Source organism: Semicossyphus pulcher, unplaced genomic scaffold (assembly GCF_022749685.1).
Source record: "Semicossyphus pulcher isolate SPU_LCO1_2020_fin unplaced genomic scaffold, fSemPul1.0.p SCAF_2, whole genome shotgun sequence".
Taxonomy (NCBI): domain Eukaryota; kingdom Metazoa; phylum Chordata; class Actinopteri; order Labriformes; family Labridae; genus Semicossyphus; species Semicossyphus pulcher.
In genome coordinates, this window is record NW_027211693.1 from 7,005,351 (window position 1) to 7,023,819 (window position 18,469).

The window sequence follows — 18,469 nt, forward strand, 5'->3', positions numbered from 1 at the left end:
TATGAAAGTACTCTGATGGCCTGACGACAGAGTAAATGTCAGGATCTATGTTAGGACAAGGCCTTTTCCTCACATGAGAGGTCAATCTGCATTTACAGAGACATTATTTTTATGATATTTATCACCACAAATGTGGTGCCACAAGGTGTCCTGTTGGGCAGAGAGAGTGTCCTGTATGTGGGGGGGTCATATGTACAATGAAAGTCACAAAAATGTAGTGGAAATTATTTATTTAAGGGTGAAAAACATTTTTTAAGATCCATATCAAACTGGGAACAACCTGTTAACACAACACTGTATGATGAAATTGTATTTTTTGGTAGATGTTTAAAAATGTGCTCTTTCAAATGTTTACATTCCTCCAAGATTTCTTTGAGATGAAGGTTTCTGATGTAGTTCACCTTCAACCCAAATTAACAGTTTACAGTGAAGTAAGCAGTAACTCTTAATAAAACAGTATTAAGACAAAATAACAAGCAGCAAGTTGTTGTGCACAGACTTTTGAGTGAACAGAAATAATGCAAATATACAACAAGACTCCTAGAAAACAAATCTGGCTTAAATTCCCTTTTTAAGATAAAGACAAAACATATATCAAAGCACATTACAATGAACAACACTTTTAAATCTGCAACCTAACAGTAACAATCCTGCAGTACGAAATTATTTAGCGTTAAGGTTTAGTGACATGGTGTCTGATCTTTCAATAATAAAATAACAACACAGCTAATAATAGAAGCGAACAGCACTGAACATCCACTCTGCCTGCTTCGATCAACAGCTGTTTTATTTAGACATTAAATAGTTGTGGTGTCCTGTTGAAAGGATGCTTTATTTTTATCTCTTTAAATATGAACGGCACATGAGAAAGCTTTTCAACAGGTCCAACAACTGTAACATCTTTTTTTAAAGCTTAAAGCTGTAAAAGTGAAGTTTGCCTGTTGGCGGCCCCAAATGGCAGAAAGAGGTCACTGTTCAAAGAATGAAAAGGAAAATCCTGTCATGTACCATCACTGACCTGCAAACAACTGGAAATCTTTTAGTTTTGTATTCTGCTTTAGACTTTCAGCTACTCCCCGGCACAAACTACTAAGTGAATGAAACAGATGTCATTTTGCACTTTCATTAAACCTCGATGAGTAAGTTCTCAAGTTGAGGTATTCAATGTTTTTTAACAGCTAACTGCGCGTGTACATTTTGTTTGCCAACACAACAAACTCAATCACCTGGCAGTTACAGCGATGATCTGAGTAAACCTACAGGCTGAAGTAAGTTCACTGTGATTTGGTACCATCTAGAAATCTGAAAAAGAATCTGAAGGCAGCTGAGCTGTTTGTAGAGTTGCATCGATCTATCAGCATCCACAATTAAATAAGACATTCAGAGAAAGGAGCAGTCATCAGCAACAACCTTATAAAGTGAAACTCATCGCCTGCTTCCATGTAAAGAAAATAAATCTTTGGTGAAGATAAAATTCTAACACATCAATTATCAAGTATTAAAACCAAATTAAACCAAAATAAGAAAACGGAATTTTCTCATAAATAAATTAAGCACTTGCAGCCAAGCTGGAGAAGTGAAAATATTTAAGTGAAAAGGTGCAATTAAATTTGATCAGAAACACAGGATTAAGAGACATTCACAAAAAATGGACCTGATTCCAGAGTGTTTTATCTGCCCTCACAAACCATCTGGATGATGAGGTCCCTAGCGTCCTGAACACCAGAGCTGAGCTCTGCGTCTCCTTTCTTCACGTGTGTGCCGATGAGGAACAACCTGCGGTCTCCGACCTCGGACAGAGACAGGTCATCATGGAGGTCAGTGATGCTGCCGGCTCCTGGAAGGTCCTAGAAATAAGAGCAAAACATGAGGGGTCTTCTTAACATAAATACATGAGAGGATACTTCCTGGAGTTTTACTTTTCACATTGTAGAAAGGACAGACTCAGGTGAAGGTAACTCTTGGAACAGCAGAGAAATTACCTTCTAAGTATTGTTTGAACATGTCAATCATCCTCTCAGTTTTTTTTAAATTTATTTTTTTAATTTGTAGATTCAACCTGCTCATTTTTGTTCCAATTTTAAGACATTAATAAAAACCTGAATCCCTGAGATTAACAACCAGCTTTTGTTCGATTGAAAACAAAAAAACATTAAAGGAGTAGTTCGCCCCTGGAAAAAGCCACTGTCAGTCAAACATGGTGTTCTCTGTAAAAATAGGAGCAATAATATTTGAAATTGGCGCCATAGCTGTGGAGAAAGTTGGACAAACAGCCTATGGTTTCGCCCATTCTACATTCCTACAATACCCAGTGTACATTGCGCCCCTCCCTCTGGAAAGAACGGCCCAGTGAGAGACACTAGAATGAAATAATACAGCCTTTTCACTGCAGGCAACGGCTCAGAGCGGTACAGAGTCTGAAATACGACGAGAATAGTCTAAAAAAAATCTTCTGATCTGCAGTCTACATTTCAAACCTGACGATTTTGAACGAGACATGACATCGGAGGCAGGTGTCACATATTACGTAGTGTGGCAGAGGTTTTCCTTGGCCCATTGGAGAAGCGGATAGTGTGTTTCAAAGGCACACTCATGTTCAAAATCTGTAGCTATAACATCTAATGGACAACAACAAAATACTTTTCAAGTGTTTTCTACTGATTTTAAATCATAAACATTGGCAAGCAGGTTTTCCTATGTAAGGAACATTTCAGTTCATAGTGGACACAATAAACATAGAAAGAGAAAAATATATTTAATATATATATTATTCAAGTATATATAGGGTGTGCCTATGTTTTCATAGTTACTATTTAAATTATTTTTATGTGAGTAACTTTGCAAAAACTAAACAGAATTTCCCTCCAATAATAATATATCCAAACACAAACAACGATCTCAGGAAAGAAATTCTCAAACTGTGATTTCGAGAACCTTTGTGTTTTCAAGAACCTTTGTAGCAGAACACATTGGCCTAAAACGCCAGATAAGTCTGAACTTTCAAACCACTCTGTGTTAAGTTTAAGCAAGTATTCAAGGAAGTAAACCACTAGCTGTTGAGCGCCTTATGTAGTCTGCGAGACAGATTTAAAATAAGCAAATCTGCTCCATTCAGATGTTTGTATTACAATCGAGAGGTTCTTTATAAAAGAAAGAAAGAAATTACTAATTGTTTAGGTTCCCTGGCGACAGCTTCTGTAGTCGTTTTGCAGTCTCATTTAATAATAAATGAACATTTTTGGCTTGTAGAGTTTTGATCTTACAAAACAAGACATCTGAAGAGGTCACCTTGGGCACTGGGAACTTTTATTGACATTTTCCCTATTTTCTGATATAATCTTATATAGTGACTTATTGAGCTACAATTTGGTAGTTGCAATGCAGTGGACCACAAACTAATTATACCTTATTGGAGGTTCTCTGAGGACAAGAGGCGTGCAGGCTTTTGTTAACAGTCTGAAGTGTTTTTCTGTCACACTCACCTGTTTGTGGGCCAGCAACATTAACGGCAGGCTGGGGTCAGAGGCCAGCAGCTCGTGTAAATGCTTCTTAGCGAGGGGGAAGAGCTGCGGTTTGGAGGAGTCCACCACAAACACCAGCATAAGAGCCTTTGACATGTATTTCTGCCAGTACTGCCGCAGCTCCTCTTTTCCTCCAACTGAAAGAAAGACAGATCAATGTAACACCAACTCACAGCTCAAACTCATGATTTGTTTCTTTAAGATCAGACTTACTTTCTAGGAACTCTATGTGCAGGTCCTCTCTGTTGATGGAGACAGCGTTGAAGCCCTGCGTCGGCTCTATGTCCTGCTCAAGGGCCCCCGTGGCAAAACAGTGCAGCAGGCTTGACTTTCCGGCTCCATCCAGGCCCAGAACCAGAACCTGTGTCCCTGTTGACGCCACAGGCCTGGACTACAGCACAAATGCAGTACACATCACATATAAAACATTGCTCTCAATAAATTTCAGTTTGATGCAATTGCAGAAGAAGTCAGTGCAGGTGTTTTTTGTTTCCAGATTACTCTGACTTTGTCCTTTAATTATTTGCCCATTCATTGATCACTCTTCTAGTCTATAAAATGTCTGAAAGCTTTTAAAAATGGCCAATCATACTTTCCCAAAGCCAAATAGACGTTTTGAATTAGGTAGAATTACAACTGCAGTAGAAAACCACCAAATGTTCACATTTTATAGGAATAAAATAATCAAATCATTTCTACTGCACCTTTCATACAAGAAATGCAGCTCAAAGTTCATTTGAGAGGCTGGAACAATTCATTTGATAAGAAAATGCTGCAGATTAATTGTCTGTTGCTCAACTATGGCAGCTTTATATTTTCACTTATATTTGAGTTGGGGGGGGTTATTTCTCAAATTTGTACTGTATTTTTGGAGCTATCTGGCACTATAATTTCCTTCGAGATGAATAGAGTTCTTATCAATGACGTCCTACATTTCCCATAATTCCCCACAACAGCAAACAGAGCGCTTGCCTGAACTTGTTGCTGTCCAAACGATATAAACAGTTATTTAGCTGTTATGTTAGTGGGGAATGTTCACAATTAAAATCAGAAACCGAAACATAAAATTATATAACTGCTCAGTATTGTGGTCTATTTTGGATGTAACGGTTGATCGAACGGTCCATCTCTGAACGTAACGCGAATACCTCAATACATTTAAAAAGACATTTTCAGTTCAATAGTTGATCCTTTTAGTTTAACATTTTATCTCTTAAGAATACCAACATTTTTGAAAAATGGTTAAAATATGTTGGTTATGGTTAAAATTGTATGATTTATAAGTGCATTACTCCACCAACGGTTTCCAGGGAGGCATGTCATTTGGAGTTAACGTTTTAACGGTTTTACCTCTGATGTTTGCGGAGCTGTGGCAGCTACGACAGGAGCAGCAGCGGCTACTACCACAGTTTCTTCAGACTCCTCTATTTCCTCCTCCTCTTCCTCTCTTCTCAAACTCAAATGCAACTTCTCTCTTCTCTCCTCCACCTTTCCTTCCTCTCCGGCACTTTCACCATCTTGCCCCGGCCGTGTTTCAGGCTCCTTCTCCCTGGAGGAGGACGCGTAGTTCCAGATAAGATAGGCGACTCCCCCCGCCAGAGCCACGGAGACTCCGAGCACACCGGCTTCTCTCAGACCCATGATGGTGCTCAACCGCCGGATTTGTTTTTCTAACTGCCGCTGTTTAAGTTTACCCGTCTGTTTCCGCCATTATTCGACTTTTGATGAAGTTTGGGTCCAACCTTCTTGTCCTCTTCTCCCCCTCAACAAGTGGATTATCAGACAGGAAGCTCAGTAGGAACTCCTCAACGATATTTCCGGGCTGCTTTTTGTTGATGCAGTGTTACAACCTAGACGCTAGATGGAGCCATTCTTTGAAAATATTTTTCACGATTATGACTGAACTCATGGCTTATTTTTTATACAACATGAATAAATAAAGGAATTTAAAGAAAAGTTGTCAATTTTATTTTACACATAAAAACTTTTATCTAGACCATATACACAATTTTCAAAGGGATAGGTTGTTTTTATTAAATAATATATAATTATTGCAATTTTACTGTTGCACTCTTCTATAGGTTATACTAGATGCCACTTTTATATTGCACCTTATATTATACTATATCTCGTATCATACTGTATTATTTCTTTCTATACTATTTTACCACATCACATGCTATGTACTGCATTAAAATGTATTCAGATTAAGCTATATACAGGAACACTAAGTGGCATTACTTAGTCATGGTTTATATCATCCTAATGGACACTATTGTTTAAAGAACCCCCTGCTATTAATCATACCATGTCACTTTATCACATAACGTGTCACTTACTGCATAACATGTCATTGCCCTGTATAGTTTATTTTACTCCTACTTGAATACCAGTTGTATATACCTCTTATTTAATTCATTTTATCTAATCCTATTTTTATTTGTATTTAGTTGCTTATTTTTGTCTGTGTTGCTGCAACACCTGAATTCCCCCCTGGATATCAATCAAGGATTAGCTTATCTTATTATTTTAGATAGCCTACTGTTAAAAGGAGAATCACTCACATCTTTTACTTAAGTAAAACTAGCAGAGTAAAAATACTCAGTTCTAAACTAAATCTTAATGTACATATTCGCACCAAAAGTACTTGTTGCAGAATTGAGCTTTAAAGTCAAACATTTACTTACTCACACTTGGCAATTCTGAAGAAGTGAAAACAAGATGAGAATTATTAAATACATTTATTACCAAATTAAAGGATTCCAGTTAAATACTGCTTTCATAGTACATGAAAGGACACATAACAAGTCAGCTCAAATCCTGTTCCTCAAATCAAACTTTCAAACAATATTTTTTCATCAATTTCTGTTTCCATCTTTTAATCTAGAAAAACAAGAACAAAAGGACAAACCCTTATTATGTATCCAAAAGTCTTCCCACTTTACTCCCATCACGGTCTATAAGGTGGTTGGTGGTTGGTCCTCTTCACCGGCACCCTCTCCTGCTGCTCAGGAGCGCTCAGGAGCCAGGCCTGGAGCCGGCTCTCCTCCTTCATCACCCCAAGACTCTTCCAGGTCCGAGCCCGCAGCGAGGGAGGTTTTCTCTGCTGCACAGCAGCCTCTTGGACGTGCTCGGCCCCTGAGCTGGACGAATCCACCGCCTCGGCCTGTCTGTGCCTCCTGGACTTGGATGCCTGCTGGATATTGCTGTAGCTCTTCTGCTTGATGGAGGACAGGAGTCTGGCCCTTTTGCTACTGGACTCCTCACCTCCTTGCTCCTCCTCCAAGTCTTCAGAGTTATTGTCTTTTTTAGCCTGAGAGAAAGTCTTCTCCTGCCAAGTGATGAAGTCTGACATGCAGTCTTTCAGGCAGGCGGCCAAGTCTCGATGGGTCATGGTGACCTGGGTGCTAACCTCCGCCGTGGCCTGCTTCAGATTCTCATACTGGTTCTGAATGTTGGTCACCTCCTCCAGGATGTCTGCAGAGAAAAGATCCTGCACGGCTGTGGTTCTTCCAAGAAACTCTGCACAAACAGGCTCCTTCTTTGGTTTCCTCTGCTTTTGGAAGAGGAGAAAATGTGGCATGGCGGTGTAGTGTATGGCTTTAGTTTGGACAAGCTTATGATATATGTAAAGAACATCATGATGCCCAGAAAGAACGGAGTCCTTAAGAAACTTCTCAACCTGCGCCCAGTCCCTGAGAGCGAGTCTGATCTGCACCGGTGGGAAAGCAAGCTGTGTGTGGTAGAAAGCAAACATTAAATATAAGCCGCCAACTCGGATCTGGTAGCTGTAGGGAGGCAGGAAGTACTTCAGTGCTGTAGCCAAAGTTATTCTGCAGAATCTTTTCAGCTCACCAGCACGGTGTATACCCAGAAAGACATCCGAGAAGCACATCTCCCTCCAGATAGCTGAAAAGTCCTGATACCTGACCGAGTCGGTCTGCTGGAAACGACCGAGAAGTTCCTCCACATCTTCAGTCAGAGGACTGTAGAAGAATTCGGCGTAAAATGGCTGCACACGAGGCATCTTTTCTTCAATACCACAATGAAACTCTCCAGCAGAAATCTGAAGGCGTTGAGGAGATTAAAGGCAGGTGAAGCTCAATCAGGCTAATTGCCTAAAAACAACGACCGCTAGTGGTAGGAGTCATTTATGATGACGGACAAATCAGAGCTGCACCTCTGGAGCTCTTCTGAACTCATTTGGTAGAAAACAATCTCGGATCCCATCAGCTAATGTCTCTGGGCACACCTGTGGAGATGCCGGGGCATGTAGCCAACAGTTAACGATAAACAATTTCCTTTTCCGCGTGCTGCATTGTACAAAGATGAAGAACGTATTTCTTGTGATTTACTTCAATTAACAAGTCTTACCTTTGCCGAAATTTCACTATCATGATGAACATTAGTAAAAAAGTCCAAATGAAGCTTTGTCAGGTCTGTCCTCAAGAGAAGAAAACTACTTCTAAAATAATGTTTGTTGAATGGAGGTCGGATTCATCATTTCTGGTGCGTTCGAGAAAGTCTGGAAATTTGAATGCTAAACATCTTTCGTGACACAGCGTCAAGGGAATTTATCTCATGTAGAATTTTAGATCTAGAACAGATTGTTAGCTGTTAGCGTTCAGATGTCTGTTTATAGAGATTATAAAGAAGCTAAATCATCATCAGATAGCCGCTGATGGGTGCCTGGATGTTATTACGGCGCATCTCCACACGGACTGTTTTTGCTGCATACGCCGCAGCCTGCTGAGACGTGATTGGTCAATATTACTCGGGCTGACAAGCGTACTACACCATACTATACTAGCAGTACATACTGATTTGGCCAAAATGTAGTATGCAAACAAAAGCAAAATTTGCAGTATGCCAAAAATACCCGGATGTGGTACTACCAGTCTACCTCGCCTACTGTATCCCACAATGCAAAGCGCTGGAACTTTACAGCAACAGTTGAAATGAAGGACAACAGCAGAATTCCAGCAGAAGGGGGCGCAATAGCTACAGAAGCGACGGTTATTGTTTACTTCGGCCTGGCGTAGCATACTGCAAAATTAATTTGAAAAGCTCCTCCATACTACATACTATCGCTGAACGCATTATGCAGTATATAGTATGTAGTATATAGTACGGCATTTTGAATACAGCCACTGTGTCTGTGTGGACTTAAATGTTCGGCTTAATTGCTGTATCGCAAATCAATTAAGTGTTACAGGAAACACAGGGGTCATATGTCACTGATGAGAGTTTTATTAAGACTTAACAAAATGGGACACCTGTCTGGCCTTTTTCATCAATTCCTGAAACATGCATCTGACAAATTAAACAATTAAAATAACTTTGCTTGAATTCAGACCAACATGGGTTTAAAAATAAATAACTATTCTGGATGATTACAGCTGATTGAAAGTAAAGGGACAATTTAAGGAAACATGTTGCAAACATGACGTCATTATACTCAGACCAGAGACATATTAAAGGACACTTCCCCCAAAAGTGAACTCTGTGTAATATTTCTAAAGCATTATATTTCCTCATTACCCTGACCATTGATCTGATCTGTGGTTTTGAAGAGCAATTAGTATAAAAAGTGTATTGCCGACATGACACTGAATTAATGTTCAAACGTCTAAATGGAAATGAAGGTCCAACAAAAAGATTTTAAGAATTTAATTACAACTTCATTAAATAGAAGTCGCCTGGACCAACTCAAAAATCTATTATCACATTTTATTACAGATGTTTCTGAGTGCAATGTATATACGTAAATATACAGTACATTTGGCATACCATGTTGATCATAATACAATAGTACAAGCCAGGAACACCAGGTAACATTATGGGGAAAAAACCGCATCTACCATCTGGACCTTTCACGAAAAACAAAATCAAGTTGCAATATTTGCAGTTTGTTTTAGTGTATTTAACAATGACCTCAAAAGGTCAGCAGTAAAAACTGAAACACTTTTTCAAACCGTCTTTTGCAGAGCGTCTAAATTTAAGTTAATTTTAGCGGAACTGTCCTTTAAATATTCTCTCTTTTGTCCTTAAAAAAATACCACAAATTAGTGACAGGGAAGAGCAAAAGGGAGCTTTTGGTTTAATAAAATAACGGCCAGAATAAAAAGATAAATGAATACTTGAAACGTGAAAAAGAGAAGCTTATGATTGCTTGTTGTGTCCACACAGACATCAGTGGATCCTGTGGCCCCTCTGTCTCTCGTGTTGCTTCCCTCCGACTACCAGCCTCCTTTTCCTCCCTTCTTCTTCTTCTGTGGTGCCTTTTTACGCGTGGCCCCCGAGGCTGCAGGTTTCTGCTGTCGAGGAGGGACCACATTGCTGGCGGGGGCTGTAGCTGAGCCGGATGCAGAGCCTGGTCTCGGGGAGGTAGGGGGGCTACTGGCTGTCTTACTGGCATCCCTGGAACAAAGGAGACAAAGGTTGATTTGTTATGTGTGACCTCCGGGTCTAAAACAAAGCTCCCTTAAACTGCATTCTGTCCAATTGTCAGCAGGGGGCGACTTATCTTTTTATTTTTATTTTTATTTTTTTAAAGGTCAAATTATATAGAAGTAGTTTGCTATGCAATTTAATCTCTGGCTGGTAAATACTGTATTTACAATTTGCATATACAGTTTTTCCTTGTGATTTCATTGTAAAAGCTTAGATATCATTAATCATAACAATAAAATTAACAGCCTGTTGAATTTTCCCAGGTGTAGAAGCATTTCTAAGTAGCAGTCCAAGCATATGGATTTCTACTTCAGATAAAGCTGAGAACAATTTTTATTTTGGCCTGAACAACAAACACGCTGCTTCCTCTGCACAGCAGCTGAACATCTGCACTGAGAAATCACTGGCAGGGAAACAAAAGGACACGGGTGTTTTTCCTCCATTAGTGCAGTTGGTTACTACTTTTCAATTAGAGGAAATTGCACCCAGACAGCTCCACTTACAGGTGATGTGCATTTGCATGTGATTCTTGAGTTTACTCACAGCTCAGCTGAAGCTCCTGCCGTCGCTCCCTGTGTGCCCTTTCCTATCTGCTCCTTCTTCTTTCCCTTCTTCTTGCCTCTGTAGTAGGAACGCTCCCTCATGGGCAGCCACCTCTCGGGGTCAGGGGTCGCTTTGGGATCGCAGTTTTTGGGCAGTTTGCCTGAAAATAAGATGGTGATGAATTACTGAAGGGTAGCACACACACTCGTGTAACTAAATAAACAGTCTTTTAAAATAAGAATGAGCCTTTTCCCCACAAAAAGTGAAAACGTATTTTGGAAGTGATCTGTCCCACAAGAAATATTTAATAAGTGGCATACCTTTCTTTTTCTTCTTCTTCTTTTTGATCTCGCCTTGGCTGTAAAGAAAATGCAGACGTGTTAGTAAAAAGTAGGTAAAAGTGTAGCCACCTAAGCTCATCAAACTCACTTTAGCTCAATATATTCACACGTTTGATTTGCAGAGAGTAAAAGCTTTACCCTGGTTCTTTGGGAAGGTTTTCTCCTGTGACCTTTGCAGCCTTTTTCCTGACGTATGTCGCTCCGTGAGAGTTCTCCAGCTCGTCCACGTCCACATTTAAGGCCATCGTGTCTGCCGAGGGAAGGTGCTTGCTGAGGCTGAAGAGGGATGCTAAGGAGAACATGCTGCATTTCTACTTTTCATTGGCAATGCAAATGCACACCTTCATTAGCATAATCATAAGGCTAAATAGGAAACATAGCATGACTTCCTATTTGTTTTTAATCACGGCTAAAAATGGAATTTGTACTCGTTTTGATCAGACAACACTTCATATCTGAGGAAGCTACAATGCAAACAGCTCACTATCTGCAGTAACCAAACCTTCAATTCTTGATCAACAACTTGTATAATGTGCTCTTCTTGGACTATTTTCTTTAACAAGTAATCAGCCAATTTGTTTTACATTCAAGCAATTAATGATTATGTCTATAAAATGTCAAGAATAGTGTAAAATCTAATGATAATTCTGTTCCTCTTCACTGATCCTGCAGCCAAAACTACAAACATATTCACACGTCACAGAAAAGGGCAGAAATACTTCATATTTTAAAAAGAATTTGGGGTGTTTTTGGTGCCTGAAATAAATTAATCAGACACCAAATCAGTGGCAAATGACTTAAACTACAGTTTCAGGTTCGGTGTTTTCGATTTCATCACTTCAAATGATCAAAGGATACGATTTGGCTTTATCCGTGTCCACCAGAGAGTACGCCGAGATGAGTTGTGCCAGTGTGTGGATGTCATTTGTGTTTTGCCTGTTTCAAGGAAGAAAATAGAAAAAATAAAAATAAATAATCATCATTTCCTGCTCTTTAAACTTTATGTTATGTTTCTGAGCAACTTGACATCATGTTGGCAAAATGACAACAAAAAGTAGCTGAATAGAAATAAGTAGAGAGATAACCCTCTAAGGAGCGCATTATGTTTTTCCCCCTGAATGCTCCACACATGTTGAACTTCTGAGGGATTTTTTCAGGGCTGTAACTCACTTCCACAGCTGCTCCAGATCACTAATGGCTTCTTTTTTCCGTCCGTACTTCAGTTTGAAATTGGCAGCTTCTCGTACGAGGGCCAAGTGTGCAGCAGATCCGGGCTGCGGAGGAGGAAGAAGAGGCTGATTATACAGTGGTTCATATATTCAGATTTCAAAAAGTAGTTCATGTATTCAAGTTTGTTTTTTGATAAAAGTAATATCCAAAGCTTAACTACTATATAGTTGGGGACTTGCCAGATTTGTTTGTTTTTAATGACTCCATCTTTGATTTGACCTTGGTTTCTGTAGGGCTGCTGCTGCTTATATATTAGCTTCCTAGTGATTCCTGTTAATTCCAAACATAATGCTAACATTCACCACACCAACACATCACCAGTAACCAAAGTTTTAAGGACAGTAGGTGGTTAAATCACTGATCAAGACCGACCTTTTTAGAACTGCTTTTAACCTCTGATGCTGATTTTTCCTTCGTTTTAATTGTTTGATTTCCTCTTATTGTGTTTCTTTTGTTGTTTTAAAATGTAAAGTACTTTTGGGTATGAAAAGTGCTATATAAATAAAATGCATTATTAGTTATTATTATTTGTTAAAGCTTTCATTGACTAGACAAATATATCATTACTGATTTAACAGACACAAACCTGTTCTGACTGGTAATGCTCAATTGCTTGTTTGAAAACGTCAATAGCACTGTCGATGTCTTCTTCGTGGGAGTACATTGTTACCAGAGCTGATACCTGAAGAGATAATAACACAGGTTACAATTAAGATTGCAATAGACGGTGTAAAACTCGAGAATAGTAATATTTTCATTTCAGACTTACCATCCCTGATTTGTGCTTGAACTCTTCAATGGACCTCAGGACATCACACGCTTTTGTTACATGACCTTAGGACAAAAAAGATCTGTTAAAATTGAAGTCCAAACTAATGTCTCCAAATTGTAAATACAGCCATTGTGACAATGCAAAAATCTCATACTAGAAATTAAACTACCAAACTATGGTCACTAGAAACTTCATCTTATAAACTATATTTTGTTCTATATGCAGTTGTAATGTGCTTGTTATGAAAATTCAAGCCCAAGATTGTCATGCATTAAAGTGATAATCTCAAAGATTTTCATCTAAATAGATGTCTGCTAATTCACTATCTATCGCCGAATGAGGTCACATAATGGTGATTGAGGCTATGGCCCACTGATGGAAGCCTTTGCATTTGCAGAATTACGGACTGGGTGTCTGTGGCGACATTCATGGAAAAAAAAAATCACAAGCGGCGGCCAGTTAGCGACGCATTTTCCATCACCCAACAAACAAAGAAAAATGGATCACTACAGATACAACTTCAAAATAAGTGAAAATCCAAAGAAAAAGAAACAAACTCGACGCTCAGATGAAGGCAAACAGTCTAAAAAGGAAAGCGGCCGTCAGCCAGGAAAATCAAGAGTTACAACCGGAGCCAACTGTGGACGTCACACATGCAACACTGTCTGTATATCTGGGAAGTGTGCTCCTGCAATTACTGTTTATCAAGATAGGTGCCGCCACAGAGAACGAAACTGAGTTCTTCGAGATTACCACTTTAATGTTGAACACAGAAACATTTTGAATATTTTCCTCAGAAAGTAGAAGTAGGAGGATTTAGTCTTTCAGAGCTCGACCCATGTAAAAACACGCCCGTACCTTGTACTAAATAGAGTTGTGCCATTGTCAGTTTGATGCCGGATGCACTCTCTGGATGTTTGTCTGAGAATTGCTGTAAAACAAAAAGAAAGCATGAGACTACAAGTTGAGTCCTTATGTGACCTATTAAAATCCGACATTGAATGAACCCTTCTTTCTTTGAGAAAAAAGTAAATTAGCTTAAATTCTTGAATAGGGGAAAGAAACTGAGAAGGCACTGCAATAATGTTTGAAACTAGTCTGTGTGCCTACAACTTTAAAGCCCTTTCTGGGTGTTTCAAAGGGTCTGTTGAAACAACCTTTTTCAGTTTGAATAGTCTACATGGGAATAAAAAATCAGCCAAGTTGGTGCTGACAACAAACATCAGTGTGTTATTTCTACCTGGAGCAGCTCTACGGCCCTGCTGTGCTGCTTCTCTCTGCACAGCTGAGCGACCTGGATGAGGACTGGCCGCGGGTGACCCGGATTCTGAGACTGAAGACTGGATGACAATTTCCTGCACTGGTCGGCCTATTAATGGACAAACAGAAATGCATAAACAAATAATCAGCAGTAATTAGATATCAGAAATTCTGATTCTCTTTTTAACCATAACAGCTCTTTGGCCACAGCCGTACCTGGTTAGTGTACATGGCCAGCAGGGCTTTGTTGAGGTCGATGGCCTGCAGCTGCTTCTTCGCCAGCTTGTATTCAACTCCCTCAGCGTTTGTCAGTTTCACCTTCTTCTTTGAGTCAAACACATTTTGGTCCTACGGAGACAGAGACAGAGCTTTAATCATAACAAGTCATCGTGTTAGAATTTAGCTCTCTGATTTTAACAAAAATAAAATGTAAAGACAGAACAAATATGTTATTTTATTATCTGTATTTTGGACATGTGATTATCAGTTAGAAGTGAGAAGATCTGAGGTCTCTTGAAAGATCACAGCGATACTTATATTATGAAATGTCGAACTTGGCAGGGTTGTTGTGCACTCACCTTGTTTATTGTAATGATATTGTTAGCAGTCACAGCAAGCAGCCCCACATCTGATGGCCTGTAAATAAGAGCATAGTATGAAAAACATTGGCATTGTTGACACATCTTCTGGCACAAAAGGACTTAGTGATTTTCAGAACTACAATACAACAACAATATTTTAACCCCTGTATTATGGAGTGAATAAAATGTGATGAACGCTGCACTCACTTGAGCTTGATGACCTGGTTGTAGAGTTGCAGCGCTTCATCTGTCCTTCCTTGTAGCTGCATGACGTACGCCATCTGAGAATGGATGACAGCCAACTCGGACTCAATGTCCTCCTCAGTCACATCCTGAAAAGGGACAAGACAGCAATGTCAGATAGGTCAAGAAAAGTAGAATTCCAACAGTTGGTGTCATGTGGGATGAAAGAAAAGTATGAGCATTAATAAATCCTACTTGGTTAATTTATAGTTTCTTGTTCAGGGAATTTTATATTTAGTTACTACTGGTGCCTTTTTAAAGGGCTAAAGGGCATTGAATCCCTAAATCTGCAATGTTTTTCTCTGTAGTGTAGCAAATCCCTGCAGCATCTTATGGTGCAGGGATTTTACAATTTCATCAAAATCAATTGAGACTTGATCAATGATGCTTAAATGTTTTAGAAAAACAAAGCAACACTCACCGAATCATCTGCCAAAGAGACTCTGCAAAGCTCTGTGAAAGGAAACAATCAGTTCAGTAAAATAAAGAACAGATAGCAGCTCCACAGAGAAACAATAACAGAATGTTAAGACCTACCCTCTGCTAGTTGTAGTTTATTGAAGGCCTCCGTTAGCTGTCCTTGGCCAATCAGAGTGCAGGCAGCATTGTAGCACAGCTCATATGTCGACTCGGGAAGACCAAGATCTTCCTGCAGAAGAAAATATAACATTTCATCTTAAAAACAGTATCACACAATAATTACACATAACATAAAACATAAAAAGTTGATATAGAAGAGAATAAAAACTATTGTGCATAATAGTGGCATCAAACTGAAAAAATCCTAGTCATATGATTGGGGATTGCTTACCAATGGAGTTTTCTCCCACTGACTCATAGAGGCCACCACAGCAGCCAGGTTGGTCTTCCTCTCCTCCTCATACTCATCCTGAGAGTTCCTGATCAGATCTGTGTAGACTGACTTGCAGTCATCGTAGCGCTCCAGTCTGTACAACTGCACAGTAAAAAGATAGCTCCACTCAGAACAAGTAGTAAAATTTGCTATACCACAGCAAAACTTCAGTGATTAAAAGCTTGTTGCAACAGACAATTAAAGTAAAAAGATAATCTTAAAAATTAAGTCCCATTTATATCATCCAATGAGCTTCGTTTTTTACTGCAACTTTTTACTAAAGTATACAGTATAATGATATCTGACAGCAGTAGTAATATGTCAGGCTTCAAAGAGCGTATTAGTGCCGCATCATTGACTAAATACTGTTTCCTTTTTATAGGAACTTTGTTCTGCTGGATAGATTAAAAGGTACTTAACATTAGCATTCGGTATCAAATATCTACAAAAAGAAAGAATGCAGCTGTAATATAATTATAGTTTCCTTTAACAGCCTTACCACTTGACCGTAGAGCTCCTTCATCTTGTCCGTCTGTTCAGGAGCACCTTCGATGGTCTTCAGGGCACTTTCCACTCTGTTCAGCCGGTACTCGCAGTACGCCTTCTCAAACAAAACCTCACTGAGATACAACAAAAGGAAGAGTTACTTAAATAAAACTTGTTGTAATATTAACCATTTTTGCTCGAATGAAACTGTGATACAATTCCTTTATTAACATGTTTGCCAAATCATTTTCAGTCAGCAAAATGGTTAATCTAACATTTGTCCCAGTGCTCATATTAAGAATGCACATTTACTAATCAACACATATCACAGTTACAAACAATGATATAACCAAACAGTGAGTTGATTACCTGCCGAGAACTTTTGAATGGGTGTTCATAACATTCAGCGCCTCTTTGAAGCTGCCATTCTGAATAAGGCAAACTATTTTACAGTGGAGGGCCGTCACATCGTCTCTGTTTTCGTGCAAAACTGCGACAAAGGAGGAGACGAACAAAAAGCAGAAATTTCATTAGAAATGAAAACAGTCTATTACTGTCTGAAAATAAGTTGATCAAAGCAAAAATCACAGTCACGAAACGTTACTAAAGATTGTTTTACAGCTGACCAAAAGCTGATAGCTGCCATGATAAGTTAGCTGTGAGGCTAACTTGGGACACGTCACTCATCAGAACAGGACGGCGCATTTTGGGGGCAAAATATCATATCATTACCTCATATAAAACCTACCAAACCAGCTGGATTCGAAGCTACATCATTTAAGCGTACGTTTACGAGCAGATGTCTTGCATAAAAAGCTACGTCAGTGTTTGTGAGACCTGAAAAGTGGCTGTCTAACTGTCGTTAGCATAGTCACATGCTAACAGCTGGTCATGCAGCTGGCCTTAGCTTAGCAGGCTAACTGGAGGCAGAACAAATGGACCGTTTGTGAGCATGTTGACAGTCCCAGTTCCGTTTGAGAGAATAAATAATAATTATGAATTCATACTTTTAGTCAGAGCTTTCAGGGCTCTTGTAAAGTCTCCATTTTGTCCGCAGCGGTTGACTTCAGTCCACAGCGAAGCCACCGAGACCCCTCCGCTCGCCATCTTCGCTGAATGGGCTCCCAGAGCACCGGAAGCAGAAAAAGGTTACATCCGGGTGAAAGAGAATTGTATTTATAAATTTCTAAACGAAATAAATACACAGAGTGATGATAAGTGAAACAGTACGACTTGTACAATGTTAACGAAAGTTTATATATTGAAAATGATTTTTTGTTAGCTTTTCACCTCACAGTAACGGAGCCAAACGATGCCTTCACAGACTACCTAAGGAAGGCGGAACAGGCAGATCTTTTTGCTTCAGTAGTTGATGATGCACACTGAAATAACCTGAATGAATAATTGCAAAAAAAAGTTAAGGATGTTGAGATTACTTTTGAACATTTTTGCCTTTAATTGACAGAATACAGCGATATGGTACACCACTGTGATTACTGGTCATGCACAAATGTACATGGACAGATACAAAGATAAACAGACACACTTAAACAAACATACAGTATACACATGTGCATGCATGTACACATACACACAACCATATAGATCAGATTAGATAAACCTTTATTCGTTATTCCCACAACAGGGAAATAAGAAAGAGAAGAAGCACACAATGCACAATAAAAATTAAACACTTCTGACACATTCTAAGTTATACAGAAAATACAAACAGTACACACAGTGCGCAAAATGGTTGGACATTTTATACATGTATTTCACATAATAACAACAGAAATTATTTTCAGTTCAGATGTGCGTTTTTATTGTTCTACTGGGAGCAGGCTTGGTTGAACAGTCTAACTGCAGCAGGAAGGAAGGACTTGCGGTATCTCTCCTTCACACACCACGGGTGAAGCAGTCTGTCACTAAGGAATTTCCCCAGTGCTGTTACTGTGCCATGCAGGGGGTGGGAAATGTTGTCCATGAGAGATGACAGCTTTGTCATCATCCTCCTGTCTCCCACCACCTCCACAGGGTTGAGGGGGAAGCCCAGAACAGAGCTGGCCTTCTTCAATAGTCTCCTTCTGTCTGCAGCTGTGGTGCTGCTGCTCCAGCAGACCACTCCATAAAAAATGGCTGATGCCACCACAAAGTCATAAAAGGTCCTCAGGAGAGCTCCCTGCACT

General features: G+C 39.4%; 3 protein-coding genes across 3 annotated transcripts; all 3 read right to left on the bottom strand.

Moving 5' to 3' along the window:
- Positions 1–222: 222 nt before the first annotated feature.
- arl9 (ADP-ribosylation factor-like 9) lies at positions 223–5,297 on the bottom strand. Its single transcript, XM_069669682.1, has 4 exons — positions 4,872–5,297; positions 3,735–3,912; positions 3,483–3,658; positions 223–1,847 (listed from the first exon to the last, which is right to left on the bottom strand). Exons 1-4 carry the CDS (start codon positions 5,160–5,162, stop codon positions 1,671–1,673), a joined length of 822 nt encoding a protein of 273 aa, XP_069525783.1. The 5' UTR covers positions 5,163–5,297; the 3' UTR covers positions 223–1,670.
- A 1,142-nt stretch (positions 5,298–6,439) lies between these two features.
- LOC138597751 (snRNA-activating protein complex subunit 1-like) lies at positions 6,440–7,548 on the bottom strand. Its single transcript, XM_069669231.1, has one exon. It carries the CDS (start codon positions 7,546–7,548, stop codon positions 6,472–6,474), a length of 1,077 nt encoding a protein of 358 aa, XP_069525332.1. The 3' UTR covers positions 6,440–6,471.
- Positions 7,549–9,176: 1,628 nt separating this feature from the next.
- srp72 (signal recognition particle 72) lies at positions 9,177–17,390 on the bottom strand. The gene is made up of 19 exons (XM_069669681.1): positions 17,291–17,390; positions 16,653–16,773; positions 16,297–16,417; positions 15,756–15,899; positions 15,482–15,593; positions 15,366–15,397; positions 14,909–15,033; positions 14,699–14,756; positions 14,337–14,468; positions 14,101–14,229; positions 13,719–13,791; positions 12,858–12,922; positions 12,675–12,770; positions 12,029–12,132; positions 11,717–11,794; positions 10,997–11,134; positions 10,838–10,875; positions 10,518–10,677; positions 9,177–9,941 (listed from the first exon to the last, which is right to left on the bottom strand). Exons 1-19 carry the CDS (start codon positions 17,388–17,390, stop codon positions 9,761–9,763), a joined length of 2,007 nt encoding a protein of 668 aa, XP_069525782.1. The 3' UTR covers positions 9,177–9,760.
- Between the last annotated feature and the right edge of the window lie 1,079 nt (positions 17,391–18,469).